The sequence below is a fragment of the Aulonocara stuartgranti genome (assembly GCF_965226115.1).
Source record: "Aulonocara stuartgranti genome assembly, chromosome: 17".
Taxonomy (NCBI): Eukaryota; Metazoa; Chordata; class Actinopteri; order Cichliformes; family Cichlidae; genus Aulonocara; species Aulonocara stuartgranti.
In genome coordinates this window covers 30,369,437-30,391,790 of record NC_138953.1, presented here as the reverse complement: position 1 = coordinate 30,391,790, position 22,354 = coordinate 30,369,437, and the positions used below count along the sequence as shown (strand labels likewise).

The following is a 22,354-nucleotide window of genomic DNA, read 5'->3' as shown; positions in this document are numbered from 1 at the left end:
CGTCAGTTGCACCTCTCAGGTCTGAGTGAGGTCTTTGCTGGATTTGCTGTTTCTTAAAGACATGACATTTCAGATACTGTTCACCTGTTGTAGGTAGGTTTTAGGCGTGCTACTTCTATTTCTCCAGTTTCCTTAGAAATTTTTAAAGACACAATGCACACCATGCTGAGATGGCTAATAACATTTTGGGAATCACCTTAGTGGTGCAAAAATAGAATTTTATGCCTATCAAACTGTATTATCTTTAATATCTTTGGTAGACCTAAAGACATGGTAACAAATTGTCTGCTTTTGCCAAAGGCTGCAAGTAGCAAAGTGCCTAAACATACCATTTAAAACTGGTTCTGTGCTGTGTCTGTTATGTGTAGACACAATACTGGATCATCCCTTGAGTTAGGTGCCTTTTCTATGCTTGAATGATTCATAGGTCAGTGTTAAGTGGTTTAAAAGAAAGGAGGAAAAAAATCACACGGTCAGATACAAGGACTGGGTTGAAAATCAGTGAAAAAGCAGCTTCTTGTGATGATGTCAAAGCCCCAACTTTCTAAGTGAAACTTTGTAAACAAAGGATTAAACATGAGTCATGAGTCAACAAGAAACCCACAATGAAAGTTCATTTTCACGCCAACTAGTTTTAAGTGTAGGTGTGATCTTTTCAATATTCTGGTGCAGAACTGCATAGTTCATCCTTTGATCAACAGGACTTTATACTTTCAAAATGAAGCCCCTCAGTTGACTTCAGGAAAATCCTGTTAATGTGATTTACAGCTACGCAGAATGTGGATATCGGGAAATGTTGCTGGCATATTTTTACATGAAGTTATTTTTCCTTTCCTTAAAATGCAACCTTATCCCCTGGCAATAGGATAACTGGAACTCTGTTCAAACTGTTGGTATCCTTTCTCAGAGATCATACGCACATGGACACCCCCACAGGCACACACACACACACACACACACACACACACACACACACACGCAGAGAGGAAAACTTAAAATAAAGCTGGAGTGGGGCAGCTTAGAAGAGGAAAGAATGAAGCCAGATGTTGAGACAGAAACGGGAAAAGAAAAGGAAAGAGATGGAGCTATAAAGAAAGAGAAAAAGAGAAAGAGAGAGGTATGCATGGTTTTCTATGAAGCTGACCTAGATAGAGAACTAAGAGAACTGGACACACTACGTCTCTGGAGGAAAACCGTCTCAGCTGCAGAGGACTGTGTGTGCGTGTGTGCATGTTTATATATGTTTACAGCAAACTGACGTGCCGTTTTGGGCTTTTTATGGTATTAAAATGTCCCTAAAACCTAACAAAAGTAGTACCTGTGCGAGAGTGTGTATGGGAGGATGGAAGGAAAGACAGAAAGATGAAGTCAATGAGCCAAACAGCCCATGTGGAGAGACAGAAATCCAGTAAGCCTTTTCATCAGTTTAATAGGATGAATGAACATTTACGTTATTATTAAAGGTGGAGGGGTCTTATTATATATGCTGAATTTGCTAATTTTTTGATTTCTGTATCAGCATGTGTATGTGTTACTACTTGTGAAAGCTACCATACTGTCGCTTTGTCTTTTGGATATGAGTGCATATAAGTATGGCAGGTTTTTTTCTACCCATTAAAAGACAGTGGTACGCCACAAGTATTTATACACATCATCTGATTGGTGAATAAAGCCTAACCAGAACCTTAAAAAATGTGTTGCTGTATTAAGTGGGATGGTATAAAATGAAAAAGAAAGGGCAGTGATGGCAAGGTTTCAGCTAGTTAATAAATCCTATCACTCTGAGTTTTTAGCAGCTCTGTCTTGAATTGCATCATATTGCCATAGTATATCAGTCATAGCTGAAGATAAATGCTGCATCTGGGGGAAAAAAAGCTGTTTAAATTGCAATTGCAGTTCACTGCTTGCTGACGTTTCGCCTTGTTTCAAGCTAAAAAATCTCACAGTTAGGTAGCAGTGTGTCTTGGTGGAACTGAGGTGTAACAAGTGACAACTGTCAGAAAGTATTAGAGTCAAAGAGTCTGACCTTGAATAAACAAAAATACCTCAACATATTTTGCCTGACTGAAATAGTATCAGTCAAAGCTCTTTAAGTGTTCCAGAGACAATTAGTACAAAAATGATTATTTTCAGTTGTCTTTGGGCTTCAATGGTGTGACCTTTTTTTTAACCACATGTTTATTCATATTTAACATTAGCACACTGACCTCTGACGAGTACACACGTACACCACACTGAGTGTGTGTATAGGATCTGACTGATTCTGTTCTCCTCTACCTTCCACTTCCTGCCGTTGTTCTTTCTGGACTGTATTCCTGAGCGGACTAGGGGTTTTTAATGTTTAATATGCTGTGTCCTAGGTGGGAAGGATGGAGGGAAGAAAGGAAAGCAAAAGATACCCAGTGTTTGGCAAATGGTAAATGGCCTGTATTTATATAGCGCTTTACTAGTCCCTAAGGACCCCAAAGCGCTTTACACATCCAGTCATCCACCCATTCACACACTGGTGATGGCAAGCTACATTGTAACCACAGCCACAGCACTGACAGAGGCGAGGGTGCCGGACACTGACACCACCGGGCCCTCTGACCACCACCAGTAGGCAACGGGTGAAGTGTCTTGCCCAAAGACACAACAACCGAGACTGTCCGGGGCTCAAACCGGCAACCTTCCGATTACAAGGCGAACTCCCGACTCTTGAGCCACGATTGCCCTCCATTTGGTTACATCTTTTCATAGCTTACACACATTCCAGTATCCTGAATTTTGTCTGCTCCTTTTTTTCTATTTAATGTGACTTTTATCTAACTCTACGTGGGCCTCTGTTAACTATGCGGGAACTAAGAAAATCCTGGTCCTCCAATCTGCATGAAAAAAGTTTGGTTAAGAGGTGATTCACTTTTAACTTTTTGGCATTTTTTTCTCTACAAAACAGGCAGCTGCAACATGTAATCTTTGTGCTCTACTCGCTGAATTTCCCTTCCTGTTCCCGTTCCTAAATAATTAACCAATCATGAGTCAGTAGAGCGAGTGAACAGGAAGTTTAGCATGGTCAAATATGGCCGCCGGCTCTTGCACGCTCCTCCGTGGGGGACTCTGGATAGAGGGGCTAGAAATGGCTCTCGGCTCCGTGTGTACATGTGAGAGTGTGTAAGTGTACGTGTATGTGTGGGACACGGTGACGCATCATGCAGCAGTAGTCTGAATATTTTAGCAGGAAACATTAGTGACGCTTTCTCCTCTTTCTTTCATCATTCTCTCCGTTTCCTTTTCCATCATTTTTTGTCAGTGTCTTCTTTTCCCATTCGGTGTGATGAAAAAAAATGAAAACTAAATTATAAATTCATCTAGTCGAAGACTGTTATTAGATTTTCTGTAGCGTACAAACCCAAGGTTTTCTAGTAGCAGGCTTATGCAAATTAAATCAGAAGGTAGACAGCGTGGCAGGACTAGGTGTGCACACACTGAGTTTTATTTTTATTTATTTATTTTTTTGTGGCTTTCTGGTGGGGCTCTAGCTTCCTGCACTGAGGTTTCTTCAGGTGAAGATGTTCTGCAGCACACTTACTATGCAATTGATTGATATCACATGAATCTCTGATGTTGTGTATTTATTTTTTTGTACAATTGCACATGTGAATGTGTGTCTTTTGTGGAATAATACTATCCATGTTGTACATACAGTATGCACATTGTAAACATTTGCTATTTATCTGCAGTATTCAGTATAATAGCCAGCAGCATCTTTACTCACTTTAGCCTCTCATAGACCCCATAAATCATGTTTTATTCTGGCCTCCCGTGTGTGTGTGTGTGTGTGTGTGTGTGTGTGTGTGTGTGTGTGTGTGTGTGTGTGTGTGTGTGTGTGAGTGAGTGTGAGAGAGAGAGAGAGAGAGAGGAAGATGTTTAAAAATTCGTTTTGAACCTGATTCATTTGAGTATGTGTGTAAAAATTGCCAGTAGAGACTCTTTAATTCCATTACTTGCCTCTTGAAGAAAAGAAGACAGCTCGAGGCGTAAACCACTCTCACACACTTAATACACACACTGACGTTGGGCTACAGTCTGGACTCACCCTATCTTGGCTGACCATGCTGTATGCTTGGTTTCAGCCATTGTTTCTGATGCAAAGAATGTATGTATAATGCATATAGTATGTATGTGCACTGTGTACTTCATGTCTTATACTTTTCCTTATTTCACTGTAATTCTTATTTCTTCAGTCAAAAAAAAAATCTTGTCCAATCTCAGCACACAATTGACTGGAGAGATAAAGTAAAAAACAGTGCAGCCTTTTTATCCTAAATAAATTATAAATATAGAGGGAAAAAAGCATTATTTGTCCAGTTTTTATTATTATTAGTCCACAGCCCATTCACAGTTTTAATTTCTGAAAAATATAAGACCTGGCAATCCCAACACAGTAAATATAGAGGAATAACACTAACTGACCCCATATAGTGAGGATTATATTTCACAGTTCCCATATGTGATATCTTCTTTTTCCTTTAAAAAGAGACAAGTCTGAGTATAGCTGCTGTTACTGAAAGACCTTGAACTTCCTTGTCTCCCATCACTTTGTAGTGTTTACCCAAGCTAAGGTCTAGTTGTTAGGTAACCTTGTACTTTATATTCCACACTGTCACATTTCAGTCAAGGGTTTGTTTGATTGGTTTTGTGTTTTGTTTTTTTGCTTCCATTTGTAGAGTCTAAAGTAATTTGCTTCCTTGGAAGTAGTGCTACTCAGTCAGTACACTTTGGATTTCTAGTGCTTGGTTCATCTGTCATTGCTGCAATTGATGGAAATTCACTGCCTTTCAGCAATCTCCCCACATTGCCACTAGTCCCTTCCTGTTTGTATATTTAAAGAATTAAGCAGGTGACATTGCTTTATTTTTCTCACTGGAGGAGAAAAATCATAATAAGTCCATCTTAGGTTACAGCTCTGCAGCATCAAATATTCGTCTAGAGGCGCATCACTGGGATTGTGGTTGACACTAGTTTTGATCTTTTCGCAGGATTGGTTGGATAACAATAAAAATCCAGAAAAACCAACAACCTTATCCTCCAGCGTAAACATTACTGACAATCAATCAAAAGTCTCAAAGCATTCATTCAGGAGCAGAGATTGAGTTTGAAGTCATCTGCAAAAGATGCAGCAAGCAAAAATATCAGTGTAGAAGACTGCGACTTTATATCATCATTCATGTGCCAATCTGTTCATCTCTGTGTAAATGACAGTTGTCTTTGAAAAGCTCCGGAGATGTCAGACCAGAAAGAGGGAGGAGAACAATTAAATCACATTTGGCATTTTCATATGTTTTCATTATTGTTTTCAGAAAATATCGGCTCACACGCATGTACACACGCTATGTACAACAACATCCCTAAAAATTACAAACTTGTTGCCTTGGAAACACTGAGGTAGGCTTTCTGCCAGCTAGTTAACACAATGGAATTATCAACACGCGTGCGCGTCAGTGTATGTGTGTGTTTGTTGGACACAGCAGTGGAATTGTGGGTATGTTCTCTCCACGTGCAGTGTTGCCTCTCTGTTGTCTCGCTTCCAAGACACTGATAGATTCAAGATGTAATAGAGAAAGAGAGAGACTAAAACGAGAGTACAGCAAGAGAGGAAAAAATTACACAAAGTGGACAAAATGCGATATAAAACGAGGCAGAGGCGTCTCGCTACTGCTTGCCTCACTGAAACCAAGCCCTGACAATTCACGGGAGACTCACAAATCACAAGCGCTGGTTTTTAAAAGGCAAAGTCAACCTTCTCCAAGGAGACTTCTTAAAATGAGCCAGAATGAGCTCAGTGCCATTACATGACTTTATTACACAAGCAACATGTTCTTGTGGTGTGTATTTCTCTGCAAGAGGGTGGTTTAGGAAATACAGCTTTAGATGATTTGGAAATTACATCGTTTGAACAGAAGTAAAAGTTACTGGAATCGTTCTCAGAAGAACTATATTATGTGACATAATTTTAGGTTAGGTTCACTCAGTCACATAGGCCTACGACCTCCTGGTAACCTCCTGTTGCTATGGACAACTGTGTACTGCATGATCAGTTTGCGAGCAGCTGCTGGAGGTTGTTAGCAATAGCTGAGCGAAATCAGCTGCAGAGAGTGTTGAACCAAGAACCTCATTGTGATTGTTTTGGTCGGTAGAAAATTGTCACGCTTGCCCATAGTCTGCATGGAAGATGGCAGCTTCTCTATAAACACCATTTACTCTCTGAGCTGCAGTTAAACCTGAAAAAGTGCTTTAGCGTTGCAAAGAGCATATATGTCAAAAGGCACAGATTTTAATTTGAATACTTGTTGTCTCAGATTCTGGTCTGCGTCACACGGTTTCATCAATGCTTGTAAGTGTTTGCTGACAAATTCCATGCAAACTACTGGCAACCGTGACAACCTGTCCTGATAGCAATCAAAACAATCATGAGGAGGTTTTCAGTGCAGCATTTTATGCCTCTTTGCGTTTCCCTCATGACAGGTGGTTGCTACATGGTCCCTGACTGGTCTCTAGGCCTGCATGATTGGGACACTCACATCAAATGTCACATTCCAGAATTATTTGGTTTGATGTTCTTCTTTAACCTACAGCTTTCACACATTGATGTCTACAAAATTTTGCAACCTGGACCTGCTGGAAGTAGCTTTTACTCAGGCTTTGGTGAGGTCAGGCTATGATGGTGGTTGGCATGGGCTGCTGTGTTGTCAGGCGTCCAGTTCAGCTGAAAGATGTTGGATTGCTATGTGCAGTCCAATCACATTTTTATGGATCTGTCCTAAGTGGAAGTAAGTTACTGACCATATCAGGAAACACAGCCATAGACCAAGTATGTAGAGTCTTGTCTATTTACTTTCTGCCTGTGTTACTGACACCTTCACCGCTCCCCAGGATGTAACGTGTTTGCTAAACAGAGATGAAATCTGACAGTTTATTCTCAAGTACTTCTCTCTAAAGCTGATCTCCAAAACCTGCTAGAAATATGAAAATATATTTTTCAAAAAAAGTGGCGAGATCATGCAGCTAATCCTGCTAAGCTTTGAACAACAGCCCAGAATCTACTTTGTGTCTTTACCCACAGGGGGAAAGAGAAAGTGAGAGAGGGAGCGCATTTGTGTGCGTGTGTGCCACTGGGTGTCCCGCAAGGCTTCGCTATCCATTGTTAGCCCAGGCCGCTTGCCTGAAACAGACCTCGGGACCACTGCTCACGTGTATGTTTGCAATTGTGTGAATCCATGTGTGTAGGCAGGTACCTCACGTAAGGGTCTGTGTACACAGCTTATTGTGTGCCTTTTTTGACTTGGGATTTTTGACTAATCCCAAGTCACTCACACATTTACATGAGCAACAGAAGACTTAATAATCTTTAGTGTGTGTGTGTGTGTCATCAATGACTCATCAATGCAGTGGCACAAAGCTCTGTCTTATAAAATAGTAAGACAAAGAGGGAAGGATTGTGTGTAGTGTAGTAATTATATGAACAGTGAGGGGAGTATAGTATGTTGCTCATTTGTTTCTATGTACATTATAAGTGATATGGAAGTAATATGGAATGTATCTGGTGAAGAAATGCTTTCTCTGTTAATCCTCATAAACCAAAACATTTGGGGTTTTTCAACTGAAAATATTGATGTTTCCTTAGGCTTTCAGAAACTGTGATTGGCATTTTTTATTTCTTTTGTACATTCGTACAATTAAGTCAGATTTCCTCAGGAAACACAAGGGTTTTCTGTTTTATGGAGGTAAGCCAAAAGGGTGGCTGCCAGATCTTTTAAGAAGCCAACTAGATTGAGTGCCCAGACCAACAGGGGGAAACCCAGGCTGGGCAACGAATGAACCACACTTCCTGCTGGATCTATAAATGTGGTCGAGTGGCCCTTGAGCAAGACACTCAACCTCTGCTGCTTCAATGAAGCTGCTTTGAGGCCAGTCAGACTGGTGGTTAAAGCGAGCATCCGCCCTAGGGTGACTGTGTTTTGTCACATCATGACTGAGGCAAAGAGATTGCTGTAGAGGGGATTTCCTGGTGCTAACAGCCTGATTTTTTTGGATTTAATGTCAGAGTCACTGTTTTTGGTTTTAAGCAAATCTGCGTGCAGTGAGTTAGCTTCAGGCGAGGGAATCTGTAAAGCTAGTTTGCACAGATAAGTTCATTTTATTGCGCATGTCTTGTCACTAATACCCTTTAATAGCCTCTTCATTATTTATTTTACTCGTATTCTTAAGCCCGTATTCATAGATACTCATTCTTAGCCCTCTTCTGTTTTCTCACTTGTTTTATACTATGAGTGATGTTTAAACTGTGTGCATTTGATTGGTAACTTATTCCAAAGGAGTCTTGCACATTTGAGTCGGGTGTGTGCAAGTGCGCATTATGTTGGGTGCTCGTAGGTATGTAGGGGGATTACACAAGGCCCTGTAAAATCCATTTATTGAATGCTTATTAACCTTCTTGCCCTCTACTGTGCTTTTAGTGTATCAGCTTAGACCGTGAAATCTTGTTGCTCATGCTGACACACACACACACACAGACATGATAGAGAGATGGCCACATGATATACAACAGAGCACTGCTGAAGGGCTTGTGTTTGGAACGAGGCAGGGACAAAACAGTTGCTCTCCGTTATTGCATCAGAGGTTTAGCACCACACCCACAACAATCGCCATTCCTGCAATTTACCAAGTATACTCTCCATTCTCCATCTCTCTGCATAACACTTTGGTTTTTTTCCCTTTTTTTGTTTTAAATCTGTGTGTCCCCTGCCTCTGTCCTCTCCTTTACCCTCACGTCTTGTCAGCCATCTTGGCTCCAGGTGGCCAGCAGGGACTGTGCCCCTTGAGTTTCCTGCCAGCTGCAGGGAGATTGATGAATCAGAGGTTCCATGGCGGCTCCAGCGGGGTCTCTGAGGGGGCCGGCATGGCGGACAGGCTCCATCGAACACCAAGCAAGCAGAACTAATGGGCATGCTCTTGAGGAAAAAGAGGGAAGAAAGGAGGGAGAGGTGTGCTCATATTTAGGTGAACAAAGCTGACAGACACACAGATATCAGAAATGGTTTGATTTTGAGAGGCATCCTATTTAAGTATAGATTAACGAATGAACTCCAAAGACAGGAAATGTGGCAAGGTTGTCAGTGTGCTGAGTACAAATCTGTAGCATGGGATAAAGTACAAGGACAGGTAACAGAACGACAGATGGATGGAAAAAATACTACAGGGAGGAAGGATGAAAACAAGATTTATGAGGAGGTTGTTTGATTAAAGGACAGTTAAAGGAGCACTACTTAAAGAGGAAGAAGAATTCATTATTAAATTCCCTACTTTGAATGCTAATAGCTCAGAGATTACTAAGCAGGATTTTTTCATACTAATGCTAAATTCATATGCAAACATTTAAACTTGCATTCAAATGTTTTTAAAAGAAGTAGTCGTATATCATCCCATCCATCTGGGCTATCATGTTGCTTCCTCTTCTCTTTTGTCTTCAAACATGCATACTGGGTTCTGTAAGAGCATCCCATTTATTTTTATTCCTTTTTCTCTTCCCATACTGTCATTGGCTCGTCCTCATACAATGACAAAGTCTGAAGGACGAATCTCTTTGTGAATCTTTATGATCCGGCCACAAGTTTACACGCTGGGGAGTGTCTGCATGTGTCTGTGGCACACTAATACACAGCAGCCGGGCTGCTCTGTATATCTGTATGTCATTGTGTCCAGATCGGTACAGTGCGTCCTCTCTGGGGAGGCGTTCCTCTGTGTCTGGTCAACCTTATGACATCACCCTCTAGCAGACCATTAGGACACTTTGTCCTACACTGTAAAAACTGTGACTAGAGGTTACTTTAAAAAGTTATGGCAACAAAGTGACACTTGAAATAATTAAGTAGATTTTAATTTCAAAAGATTTATGTAAAATGTAGAGAAAATGTTAATTAAATTCAAATAGAAAACAAAAGTAGATATTAATAGAATTAAACTGTAAATATGTGTTGGATTTAGGGTCAAAATCTCAAACTGAAGGTTGAAATTGCCCAACTTTACCAAAAAAAATAATTGATATGAAATAAGTCTCTGAGAAAAATTACTTTGAATTTACTAACTATCTGGCAAATGTTTAGTAAAAACTTCCTAAAATATCCATTACAAAGAAATGAAATCTTCTTGTTTTTTCAGTAAAACTCAAATTGGATTCAATAATTTTCCAAATAAACCTTAAAAGTAATGACTGAATAATAAGAGAAAATGAAATGGATTTTACTTATTTTCTGAGTAAAATGAATCAATTTCACAAAGAAAACATCAAAACAGTAATTTGTTTTATTGTGGAAAATAAAACACAGTAATTTATAATATAACATTTTTCTGCTCGTATACACTGAATTCTCATCAACAATCTCCTGATCTCCTAAATACATTCCTCTGCTGTAAATTTGTTTTAGTGTCATAAACAGTTTATCACACAGCTTTGTGTACAGAGCAACAGCAACATAAACTGCATGAATGTAAACCAGTTTTGTAAAAAAGAAATTAATCTTTAGACTGTAATATCAACATGAACCTGAAATTTGAATATCTTTTACCGTTTCCTTTATCTCTGTTACTTATTTATGATTGACAAACAAAAACTTTAGTTTGTCAATCTTTTGTTAAATTGAATCACTCAATATAACTGTAGAACAAAGGTTTTTCACTCATGTACATGGAATATCAATAATGTAAATCAACCTTTTATCCCAATTTGGATGTTTAACCTGAGAAAATCTAAGACACATGTAAGAGGAAGTAACATTTCTACAGCTACAGGACTGCACTTCTGTTAAATTTTAAAGTTGTTTTAAACCAATGTTTTATAGTAACATACACTATAAACAAAGAAAAGCTTCACTAGTGATTCCTCCAATTTGCTGCCTTTCAAACAGAATATTCCTAAGAAACTTGTAGGTAATAAAAAACAAAATTAAAATGAAGAGCACAAATACAGCCTGACACATTGCAGGTCATTTGGGTAAGATATGAATAAGATGAAATTAACTTAAAAACTGAAAAGATAGCTGCATCTAACAAAGACAAACCAAAGGTTTTCAGTGAGCTTATTTCCCTTTCATTCTTTCAGAGTCCTCGTTTAAGCCAATAACTTGTTCTTGAGGCTGTTCACTTTTGGTGAGAGCTTAGCACAATCCAGTTCAAGGAAAAGTTTCTGGAATACTTCCAAGGTGTATTTTAGCTCTTTGGAATAGGCAAGATCGACTGCATATGTCAATCCAACCAGCATTGCGCATGCTCTTGAAAAATTGCCCAGAGCAGGCATAACTCTCACACCCTCCAGCACAATGCCAATGTCATCCTCCTCAGATCCAACAGCCTTGATTTTGTAGATTTTCATCCTCTGTTCAGAAAGATCTTGTGACACACCATCCTCATCAGCATCCTGAAACAACAAACACATGGGTTTTCTGACTGTAGTTGCACACATGAAATATTTCCTGGACACATCCTGTAGCTGAATGACAAATAAAACATGATAATGCCTCAAATTATTTGAAACTTGACAAACACATATGAATAACAAAAACAGAATAATGTTTCTACTTCAACACTTACACTGTACTCTTTGATCAGTTGATCAATGGACTCCCCAAGGTACACCATCAAGCACTGAATAACCAGATTTCTGGTTATGTTATTGCTAGGATTGCTTGGTGACTGAAAATGAGCAAGAATTCCAAAAATTACCATCAGATAAGTGACCATTTATTAAGACAAAACTGTGAGAATTGGCAGTATTAAAAAAAACTGTTAAATATCAAATTATCATCACATGGAGCATTATGTGCGATAATTAGCTGATGTTAATGCACATGCCTGGGTGCTGACAGTCAACACAAAGGTATTGTCAACATGCTTGACAGGTTCAATCTTTAAATGTGTCGTTTTAGTAAATTACATTAATTTAGTCATTTAGTTTTTTTATCTAATTTAGTTTATGTTCGTCAGAAAGGGTTTTTCCTTCTTGGGACAAAACAAAAACCCAGCAATACCTGTACTTGTGTTTTTTTGTTTGTTTTTTGTTTGTTTTTTTTACTAAGAATAGACATGTATTTAAAATACAATTAAAACATGAAACCCATAATTGTGTTGTTAATTATATCAGTGACGTCCTGGCGTCCTCTTGCACTGACAAAAACATGCAAACAAATTAGTGGAGCTGTGCACCATGCAAATGAAATTTGACAAAAAAATTCTTTAAATAAAATTCCAAGCTGAAATGTCTGTGGAAAATACCTTGGCTATGATAGCCTGCAACTTCAATCCCATGCTGATCAGGTGAATTTAAGTTGAGGGATCTTCCATTACCTGAAAGGAAAGCAACATTATCATTTTTGACGTTTAGTCAGCTGTGTAAAAACCAAGGAGGAACCCACCCGGGGGATTAATAAAGTTTTATTTTATCTAATCTAATCTAATAACTTTAATCTCAGCCAAACCGATTTACTCACGAACAAATAAAACACTGAAAAAAACCAAACAATAACATTTTTAGGTTGTCTAAGTGACTTATACATTACGTTTAAACTGAGTAGCGAAACCCCGCGGTGATCTGAAAATGATGTGCCGGGAGTTGTGCCGTTCTCAGCGGCTTCAGTGACCCTCGAGCTCCCGGCTTGCTATCGAGCTGGTGGGTAGCAGATGCTCCGAAAACGTCGAAGCACTTTTGCAAACATGCGATATCTTGATAAACCGAGCAGATATTTGATGTTTACACAGCTACTTTCGCGCCTGAAAATATGTTAAAAGTTTATTTTGTGACCCAGAAAGATTACTAAGAGTAATTTTAAAACTTAGTAGCGGCCGCCATTATTGGAAACTGGAGTTCGAAAAACTGACTGTGGCTGACAAAATCACTCACAACTGACCGCAAAACCTTTTCATGAACTTTTAAACGTGGATGAAAGACGTTAAAACTCATCGGAATATGTCGTTGATGTTTTTTAATACGGTAAAACATGTGGTTAGTTAAAGCTGTTCAGTAACACAGTGTGAAGGCTTGGAAAGTGACCTTGTGCTAGCAGTCCACTAACTGCCATTTGTGTAAAAATACGATACTATCATTACAGTGATGATTATTAATAAAATTTCGACGTATCATACTGTTTAAAACCTTTACTCAAAACCGATATACGTTATTGTTTAAACCGTGTCTTATATTTGAACAAATTAAGAAGTCTTACCTCTGACAAAATGGAGACGTCCACTCATGAAGCGCGTGTGTCCTGCACGTGGCACAAAGGATTATGGGCGGAAGTGTACAATGAAAAATGAAAATGCTTTCATCAGTTAAATCTATTAGATTTCTTAAATTTTTTTACTACTCAAACATTTTTTTTAAATCTACTCAACAAACCATTGCTGAATTTACCCCAAACAAAACTGTGTAAATTTAAATAACTGAACATCTCAAAATTGTTGAATTTTGCTTAGATTTGATTAAAACTACTCATACACGTTTTTACTGAGTAATAATTACTATTACTCTCCTATTAGATTCTAATTAACCCCAATCACAGTTTTTACAGTGTACAGATGTGCTTCCAATGGAGATGAAGAGGCTCAGGTTTAATGGTGACGCCACAGTGTTAATGCTGTCCCTCAAATCACATCTGCTCTTCCACTTGCTATTTTGAGTGCATTATTCATTCACAATGACAGGTATGGCTAGTTGGGGTGCACTGAGGTTACCTCAAGGATGCTCTCGTAAGTGTAATAGTTGTGTGGAACACTTTATTCATCTCTCTGTGTTTGCCGTGTCATTCACATTGCATGCGTTGTGATGAATGCTTTTAAATTGTCGTCTTTAGAAAAAGTAATTACGTGTAGTCATTTTGAATATTTTCAAAATGTGAAAGCTAGCAAGACAGTCATGGTCAAATACTGTGTTTGCTATATCCAGTAACTGAACACACTTAAGAGGCATCAACACAGGAATGATTTGCAGTAATGAGGCGACCATAGAAAATCAATGATTGTCAGCAAGGTCCACCAGTAGTAAGTGTAACTGCAGGCGACGTGAAGTGATTGGTGGATGGTGCCTAGATAAACTCATCTCAACTTCAAGATAAGCAACGGAAGCGACTACATATAAGACAAGAAGATAAAAATGATTCAAAGATGACACAATGGTAGATACATTAGAGGGTTACCAAGGCAACCTGAGCTTGTAATGTCCTCTAGTGACAAAGCGGTGCGCCACGAGCAAATCGCTTCATGCTCGGATGCCCCTCTACTGTGTTCCATTTAAGAAAATTTAGATTTCACATGCTTTAAGAGACATTTACTCCTTGGACGCTTGGACACTATTTGCGGTTACCTCTTAAGTTACTGCATTTATACAGGAAACGGTTCATTCATTCAGGTGCACCACTGGGGGAGCACAGCAGTTTTTAACTGTGTTCTCTGAGCAGGTATGTCAGCACTGGTTGTGTTAAGTTAGACTGCATTATAAATGTTGAACTGGAAGAACTAACTTGTGTCTGTTTAAATAATAATAAAAGATGCAGCAACAACGATGTTTGAACTGCTTACATAAGGTGGCATGTAGTTGTGGTTTATTGGAAAGCTGTTACACTCCGCAAGTGGGTACATGGTGTGTACCGTGTACAACACGGAAGCTTAGTTATGGAAGGATCCAAAATAAAACATGGAATTAGTTGGGAAGTAGGTTAACTTGGTTATTAGCTAGGTCTACTGGTACACAACAGCATAATGATAATGTGATTAAAGAAGTCATTCGGGTAAGCTAGAACTTGTGTACTTCTAAAGTCTGATCATGATCATGTGATTATGTCCAGCATAGATGTTTTGAAGCCTTTACTTATTTTTAATATGACCAGAATTTTAAAAGGAGGCGATCATCAGGACAATATTAGACATTTGGCTCATTTGCGTACAGACTTAAAAAAAAAAAACTTTCAAATAGACACCATTTTATATATTAGTCCATGCTGTTTGTAGTCATTGCAGTTGTGTCTCCATTTAGTCTTGTGTGCCCCATGTGTTCAGTGTTTAGGCCATAAAGCTTAGTTAGTGAATTCCTGGTTTCTGCCTGAGTTATTTTTGTTATTTTGTTATTTTAGTTTAAACAATAAAACTATTGGATGTGTTCCCCAAAAGTTGATTCTGTTCATCTAGACGTAGCGTTTACAGTCACTCATCCAGGTGACTTCTTCAGTCTCAGCGTACTGCAGGTTTCCCCAATCTTACAATGCTGTGATTGCAGCCATTCCCCAACTCTCTGTGGTACTCATGGCCATTGATCAGAGGTCTTTGATTAATTAGCTTTGATCAGTGGTTGTTGATCAATGGTCATGAGAATTTGCATATTAATGATCAAGGAACTGACCTCCCAACCCATTGTTCCTTCAGTGGTGCTAGTCTCAGTCATTATGCAAATGTACTGTTTATAAGATTGGAGAAACCTGCAGTCAGCTGAGACTGAAGAAGTCACTTGGATGAGTAACGAAACGTCCAGATGAACAGAATCAACTTTTGGGGATTTACTTACCTGGATGATTGAGCATGCGTCAAGATATTGGTTGTATTCATCCCTGATTTCGAGTCCTCCATTTGAGTCCTACTCTGCCTGCCGTACAGCGAACCCTGAAAACTTTAAATTGAGATCACGTACAATCACGTTGCCCCGCCTTCCCCCATTACGCACTGTACTTGTCAGTGCAAGAGAAAAATCCAACAGCAGTCTTGTCATGGTCCTGGGTCAAGCGACCCAGTGTTTGAGTTTATGTATCTTTTGTACTTCTGTTGTGCCTTAGCTTAGTGCACCTAGTTAATTTCTAGATTGCTGTTTAGTCTTGTTCCTTAGTTGTTTATGTCATCTTCCCCTGTACTAAGTCTCCCTGGTTCATGTGTCATGTCTGCGTGGTTATGTCTAGTTCATGTCTAATCTCCATGTTTCCTGTTTTACTTTGAAAGTCTGTATTCAATGTCAGTGTATTCAGTTTCACCTGTCCTGTCGTTATGGTTCATGTGTGTCAGCTGTGTTCCCATGTGTGACCACTTCCCCTGATCATCCCTCATGTGTATTTAGTCTCTGTGTTTCATGTAGTCTGTGTCACGTTGTCTGTGTTCCCACCCCCTGTGTTCCGTATCTCCAGCCATAGCCTTTCCATAGTTTATGTCCAGTTTAGGTTTCTGTTGAGTTATACTCTTATGCTGCCCTCACTCTGGTTTGTTCCTTTTCATCAGCCATAATAAAAGGCTCGCTTTTGTTTAATCCACTCCTGTATCTTCGCTTGTGTTCGCACCTGGGTCCACCACACACATTTCCGTACGGTCTGCCTCCGCAGATCATGACAAGTCTTTAGGAATTCTTTGCAAAGACAAAGAATTGTTCATTTGATTCCAAACCAGAATCCCGATCTGACTTGTCTATGGCCGATCTAAACTATAGTGCTGTCATTGATGCTCTTGCTAAATATAATGCTGGCCGAAAAACACTGACATTTTGTACACGACCTGCTTTATCCCCAAGCCAAGTTTTTGTTTTTGCCCATGGAAATGGGAATTTTAACAATGGCAACAGACGCTGGAATAAAGACCGAGCAGCATTCAAGAGTCGGTTGATGAGAGGCTTATGCTAGAAGTCCAGAACAATGACTCATCATCTCTTTGACAAAGTCAGGGTCAGTGGCTATGCGAATGCCAACAACACGAAACCTTCTCAAAACTTGTCAAAACATAAGTGCTGGCATGTTCACACATTCAGTATAATATAATGGTCTAGCCATACAATATATACAGCAAAGGAGCAATATTTTTCCCACCATGTTATTTAGTACAATCTACAACAAGCTTAAAAGTTGCTCTTTGGGCCACTCACAGTTTGTGAAGATAAGCATTGAATAGCTCAGCAAATTGCATGAATATGAGAATTGTTTATTTTGGGAAAAGGAGCTGATCCATTCTCAGTTTTTATCATTAAATCATTAGCATTCATGATTCACAGGCAGCAGAGGAATGGCAGAGAAAAGTCGAGCATCAGAAACAAAAGCCTCTTAATGATACAGGGACGGTTTCCTAGAGCTGGTCAACATGCCAGACTCAGCGGGAGTTTACATCACAATGCTGGGGTGGATGGTTAATGAGAGGCCAGCTTTCTCTCACATTCAGTGATAGACACCCGCACACATGGGGTCCAAAACTGAGCCAATATAAATGATTCAATCAAAAACTAATGTTGGTGTGCAAACAGCTTTTAACAGTGAACCACGCATACACAGTAAAAGGCGGGTCTGAATGCATTGCAAAAAGTTGCCACAGAAGTTATAATGAAGACTGCTATACTAAAGAAAGATTAAATAAGGTTTGTGAATTCAAGAGGCAGAAGTTGCATGGCGGTGAAGCGATATGGATAATAGAGAAACACATACTGAATAAAGAGAGGAAGCATGTCCTTGTATCTATCCTATCTGTGTGATATACTGCTGTGGGGCAGAACTCTGTGTTAGTGTGTGTGTGCGTTTGTGTGTGCCTCTGTACCTGTGTGGTTGTACACGTCTGACAGGCTGATATCCAGCATCATTCATGGCTCATCACACACACCCTGTGACTCATACGCTCATGCATACACACACATACATACAGCAGGGAGACAATGTGTTGCTAGTGACAGCAAGGGTAAAATGACAGCATGCAGACTGTAAGAACACAAGATACTAGATTCATTTTATAACCCCATTTTCCCTCCATCTCTCTTTTTTCTCTGCCTCATCCCTCTTTACGTTTCTCTGTACCTCTTCACCCCTAAGCAGTGCATCTGTAAATGGGAGAAATGTACTATGCAGTTTGTTATGGTTATGTTAATTTACAAACTATTCTCCAAGATTGTGCAACATATATTATATGTTAGGCAAATTGCTTTGGTATCTGATAGGGTACAGTTTCATTACCTTGCGCATATGTAATCAAATTAGGAACACTGGGGATAAAATAAGCAATACCAGATCACTAAAGTGATCACTAAAATACTATTGCATCAGTTTAAATTCCAGAAAGAGTAATGGGGTTAAAAAAAGAAAGAAAGAGCGACTGTAATTATCTGTAATTATTATTACAGTTGTTGTTCCTTTCATTTTCACATCACCCCTTTTTAGTGCTTTTGCTCCTTAAACCTGTCTTTTCCCTGTTTTGTAAATTATGCCACCCCAAAATCCAATTAATGCTATTTTCCCCCTCTGGTCTGCAATGTTGTTTATCCATCATTTGTTTTGGTTTGAGTCTGCCTTATCTTGAATACACTGGAGCCTAACTTCGCTTTTTCTACTCTCTACATCGGCCCAGCAAAAAAAGACCATGCTGTCAAACTCTTTAATAAATTGTCAGTATATTATTATTTATTATGAGAATATAAATAATAGATCTTTGTTAGGTTACAATCCATGTTTGAAAATTGCATGTTACATTTCCTTAGTGTTTCGAGCCGTTGCTTTTTAGCTCTGTGTCCAATTTGTTTTAGAGTTTATTGGTCTCTTAAGGGTTTCCTCTTTCTAATCCTCCTTTGACTTTCCCCTTTGTTAAATACAAGTTCATTCTTGTGCCTGTGTTTTTCTGATTAATAGTTGTTTCTCACTTCCTGTTTTATTTTGGTAGTCATTTGTCTTCTTTGTCTTGATTATCTACACATGTGGCTCATTACCCACCTCTTTTCCACTGATAACCCTTATGAGCATCTATCCAGGTCTTTTTCTTCACTCCTTGTTGTGGCTTTTATTCTTCCCTGAGTAGTTCCCCTCACATTTCTACCAGAGAGTGTTACCTAGCACACAGGGCTTTGAGATTTTTTTACCAATTGCACTTTTCTTCAAGCATAATAAACAGCTTGACTTTTGCTGAATCAGTCTGCCTCCATAGCCTGCATTTGGGTCCCTCTTCCTGCACTTTATGACACACGCAGCTAGCTAACATTAAAGTTACATAACCCAATATACAACGATTTACTCCAGCATCGGCATTTATTTTGCTCGTACCAGCTGGTGGTTGCTTAGTAACTTTTACCTACTGTAGTGTGTAGAAGTCTATTTTCCAAGGTTGAGAAAGCTGCACTGTGCTGGGTCTGAAAACTGAAGAAAATCAGCACAATATTAAATAAAGTCTTATTTTTTCATGTGATTGCAGTTGTAGCCCTGCAAAAGATACATAATGCTACATATCTGCTCAAACACTCTGAGAATTAAGTGCAGTAATGTTTGTGTCTTGTCACTGTCATTCCTGCTTTTTTCTTCTATGAGTGTCATGGTCCTGGGTCGTTGACCCAGCGTTTTGCGTTTTTTCTGATCTGTATTAGTTAGGGTTAACCTGAAGTTTGGTGTATTGTCAGCCCTACCTGTGTCTGTCCTTGGTGCTCTGTTCATGTCCCCGTGTTGTGTTGTACATCAGTCTGTTTCCTGTTTTATTTTGAAGGCTCGTGTTCTGGATTTCCTGTTCTGTTCTGAAGGTCTGTGTCTGTTGTTATTGTGTTCAGCTTGTCTCCTCCGGTCCCCAGGTGTATTAGGTTCAGCTGTTCTTCCCTCCTGTGTGTGATTACCTGATTACCTTGTGTGTGTGTGTGTGTGTGTGTGTGTGTGTGTGTGTGTATTTAGTGGGTGTCGGTCTGTGTTCGTTGTCGGCTCGTCTGCGTTCATCCATGTATCACTGCGTTAATCTACATTCATCTGTGTTTCTTGGTATCCTGGTCCTTGGTCTGCGTCTCTCTGCTCCGCTCTCCGTTTTGTAAGATTTCAGGTTTGCTCTTTAGTTTCTCCCAGTTTAGGTTTGTCATTACTCATGCTTCATTGCCTGTTTTTGCCACTGCCACCGTGTAAATAAACTTCACTCGTATCATCAGTTTGCTGCATTTTGGGTCCTCCTTTTCCTCCACTCCACACGGCTCACTCCGCCAGCCGTGACAGTACGAGCCGACCAACATGGACCCAGCAGCATTCGCACCTACCCAGGAGTTTCGGGAGGAGGTAACCGACACGGTCGCAAGGTTGGTAAACCTGTGGCTCGAGCAGGAGGAAGAAGAGTTCCACCGCGCTGTAGAAGCCAGGCTACAGCAGCTACTCTCTGCACACTCCAGGCTGCTAGACTCGCTTCACCCGCTGGCACGGGACTTCCTCCTTCATGAGCTGCACCTTCGCCCTCCAGCCGCTACCGCTTCCCAACCCAGCCCGCCGGTGAAGATTTTGCCCGGCCCGCCGGAGGAGATTTTGCCCGGCCCGCCGGAGGAGATTTTGCCCGGCCCGCCGGAGGAGATTTTGCCCGGCCCGCCGGAGGAGATTTTGCCCGGCCCGCCGGAGGAGATTTTGCCCGGCCCGCCGGAGGAGGTTTTGCCCGGCCCGCCGGAGGAGGTTTTGCCCGGCCCGCCGGAGGAGGTTTTGCCCGGCCCGCCGGAGGTTTCGCCCGGGAGGAAGCGACGATCGCGCCGTCGGCGCGTCGCCCCACAGCCGGAGAGTAGGACTTCGGAACTGCCGGCTGTGGTGAGTGGAAAAGACACTCCGTCTGTTTCGCCAGCTCGAATGACTGTTTATTCCGGGGCTGTGTTTGTTGAGCCAGCTGCCCAGCAGGTAGCTCAGTTAGCCGCCCAGCAGCCAGTAGCTCTGTTAGCCACTCAATCGCCACCTCCATTACAGTCACAGCCAGACCTATTAGACACTTGGTTACAATCCATAGCTCAGTCAATAGCTCTGTTGGCAAGAGACTCATCAGCTTTATTATCAGCTCAGCCACCTATTCAGCCACCATCTTCACCAGCTCCGCCTGTATTACAAGTCGAGTCCATCCAACCGGAAAAGCACTGTATTTCACCTGTTCATGTCAAGCAGAGAGACACACCACATAAGCAGTTGTCAGTCCGCAACAGCTGGCCAGCCCAGAGACTGTGACGCACTCCAGGGCCTCCCCAGAGGCTGGGTCCCAGCCCCCGGCCGACTCTGGACCCCTGGAGATTAAGAAGCCAGCTGAGGACTGTATCCGGCTGTCGCTGCCCGAGCTGGGTCAATGCTCTGTGCAGCTGCAGTCTGCCTTGTGTTTGCCAGAGGCCCGTGCGCCTGCTGGTTCTGACCCGTGCCTGCCAGAGGCCCGTGCGCCTGCTGGTTCTGACCTGTGTGTTCCAGGGGCCCCGGTGCCCACTGGTCCAGAGACTGTTTTCGCTGGGGGGCCCGAGGAGCCCGCCCAGCTTCCTGTTTCGCCAGCTGGATGGCCCGAGGAGCCCGTCCAGCCTCAAGACTCGTCAGCTGGGGGGCCCGAGGAGCCCGTCCAGCCTCAAGACTCGTCAGCTGGAGGTTCAGGAGAACCTAGCCAGCCTCCTGCCTCGTCAGCTGGAGGGCCCGAGGAGCCCGTCCAGCTGCCAACTGCAGCCTCATCATCCTCGCCAGCTGCAGCTTCATCCACGCCGCGGGCAGCAGCAGCTTCTTCCACGCCTGCAGCGCTACAGTCTCCGGCTTCCACGCCGTCGCCTGCTGCAGCCTCATCATCCTCGCCAGCTGCAGCCTCCGAGCCTTCATCCTCGCCCGGTCCAGCCTTCGTGTCTTCAGCTTCGCCTGGTCCGGCCTCTGCTTCAGCATCCTCATCAGCTGCCTCGTCTGGTCCAGCCTCTGCTTCGGTCTCGTCTGGTGCTGCGACGGCCACGCCACCTTCGGTTCCCAAACTGCCGCCTCGACATCGGCGGTCATCTGCCAGGCCGCTGGTGGAGCGTCATCATCAACATGGACGACCTCCTAGACGCCGCCGCTGCCTTCCGCGCGGTCGGCCTCCAGACTTCTGTCATCGTTGCCGTCCGCGCGGTCGGCCTCCAGACTTCTGTCATCGTTGCCGTCCGCGCGGTCGGCCTCCAGACTTCTGTCATCGTTGCCGTCCGCACGGTCGGCCTCCAGACTTCTGTCATCGTTGCCGTCCGCACGGTCGGCCTCCAGACTTCTGTCATCGTTGCCGTCCGCACGGTCGGCCTCCAGACTTCTGTCATCGCCGCCGTTGCCGTCCGCACGGTCGACCGCCTGAACGGTTTCCCTGTTGCCGCCGCTGCCGTGTGCACGGGCGGCCCCCTGAACTGCCTCCACTCCGCCACCGCTGCCTTCCGCTCGGTCGGCTTATGGATCTGCGTCGCCGACGTGGCCGGCCTCAGAAGATGAACTGTCCTGGACTTCTGAGCTGTCAGCCCCTGGGCCGGCCTCCTGAACTGTGTTTTTGTCCTTGTACTCCAGCATGTGTGTTTTTGTTTTGGACAATTCCCTCGGTCCGCTGGAGCTTGTTTTGCTCGGTGTTGGTCCCTCCGTCCTGGGCC

The 22,354-nt window shown here is 41.9% G+C and overlaps 2 protein-coding genes across 15 annotated transcripts in view; one reads left to right on the top strand and one right to left on the bottom strand.

Moving 5' to 3' along the window:
• The window catches only part of cacna1c (calcium channel, voltage-dependent, L type, alpha 1C subunit), a 218,366-nt gene that overhangs the window by 89,408 nt on the left and 106,604 nt on the right, over positions 1–22,354 (top strand). The gene's annotated exons all lie outside the window — the stretch shown is intronic.
• Positions 10,328–13,324, bottom strand: LOC309692219 (uncharacterized protein). Of its 2 annotated transcripts, none has more exons than XM_082510519.1 (4): positions 13,254–13,324; positions 12,307–12,378; positions 11,626–11,727; positions 10,328–11,452 (listed from the first exon to the last, which is right to left on the bottom strand). In XM_082510519.1, the coding sequence occupies exons 2-4, from the start codon at positions 12,337–12,339 to the stop codon at positions 11,147–11,149; spliced, it is 441 nt and encodes a 146-aa protein (XP_082366645.1). In that variant the 5' UTR covers positions 12,340–12,378; positions 13,254–13,324; the 3' UTR covers positions 10,328–11,146. The 2 variants fall into 2 exon arrangements, with proteins under 2 accessions (XP_082366645.1, XP_082366646.1); XM_082510520.1 differs by lacking the exon at positions 13,254–13,324 and adding an exon at positions 12,591–12,991.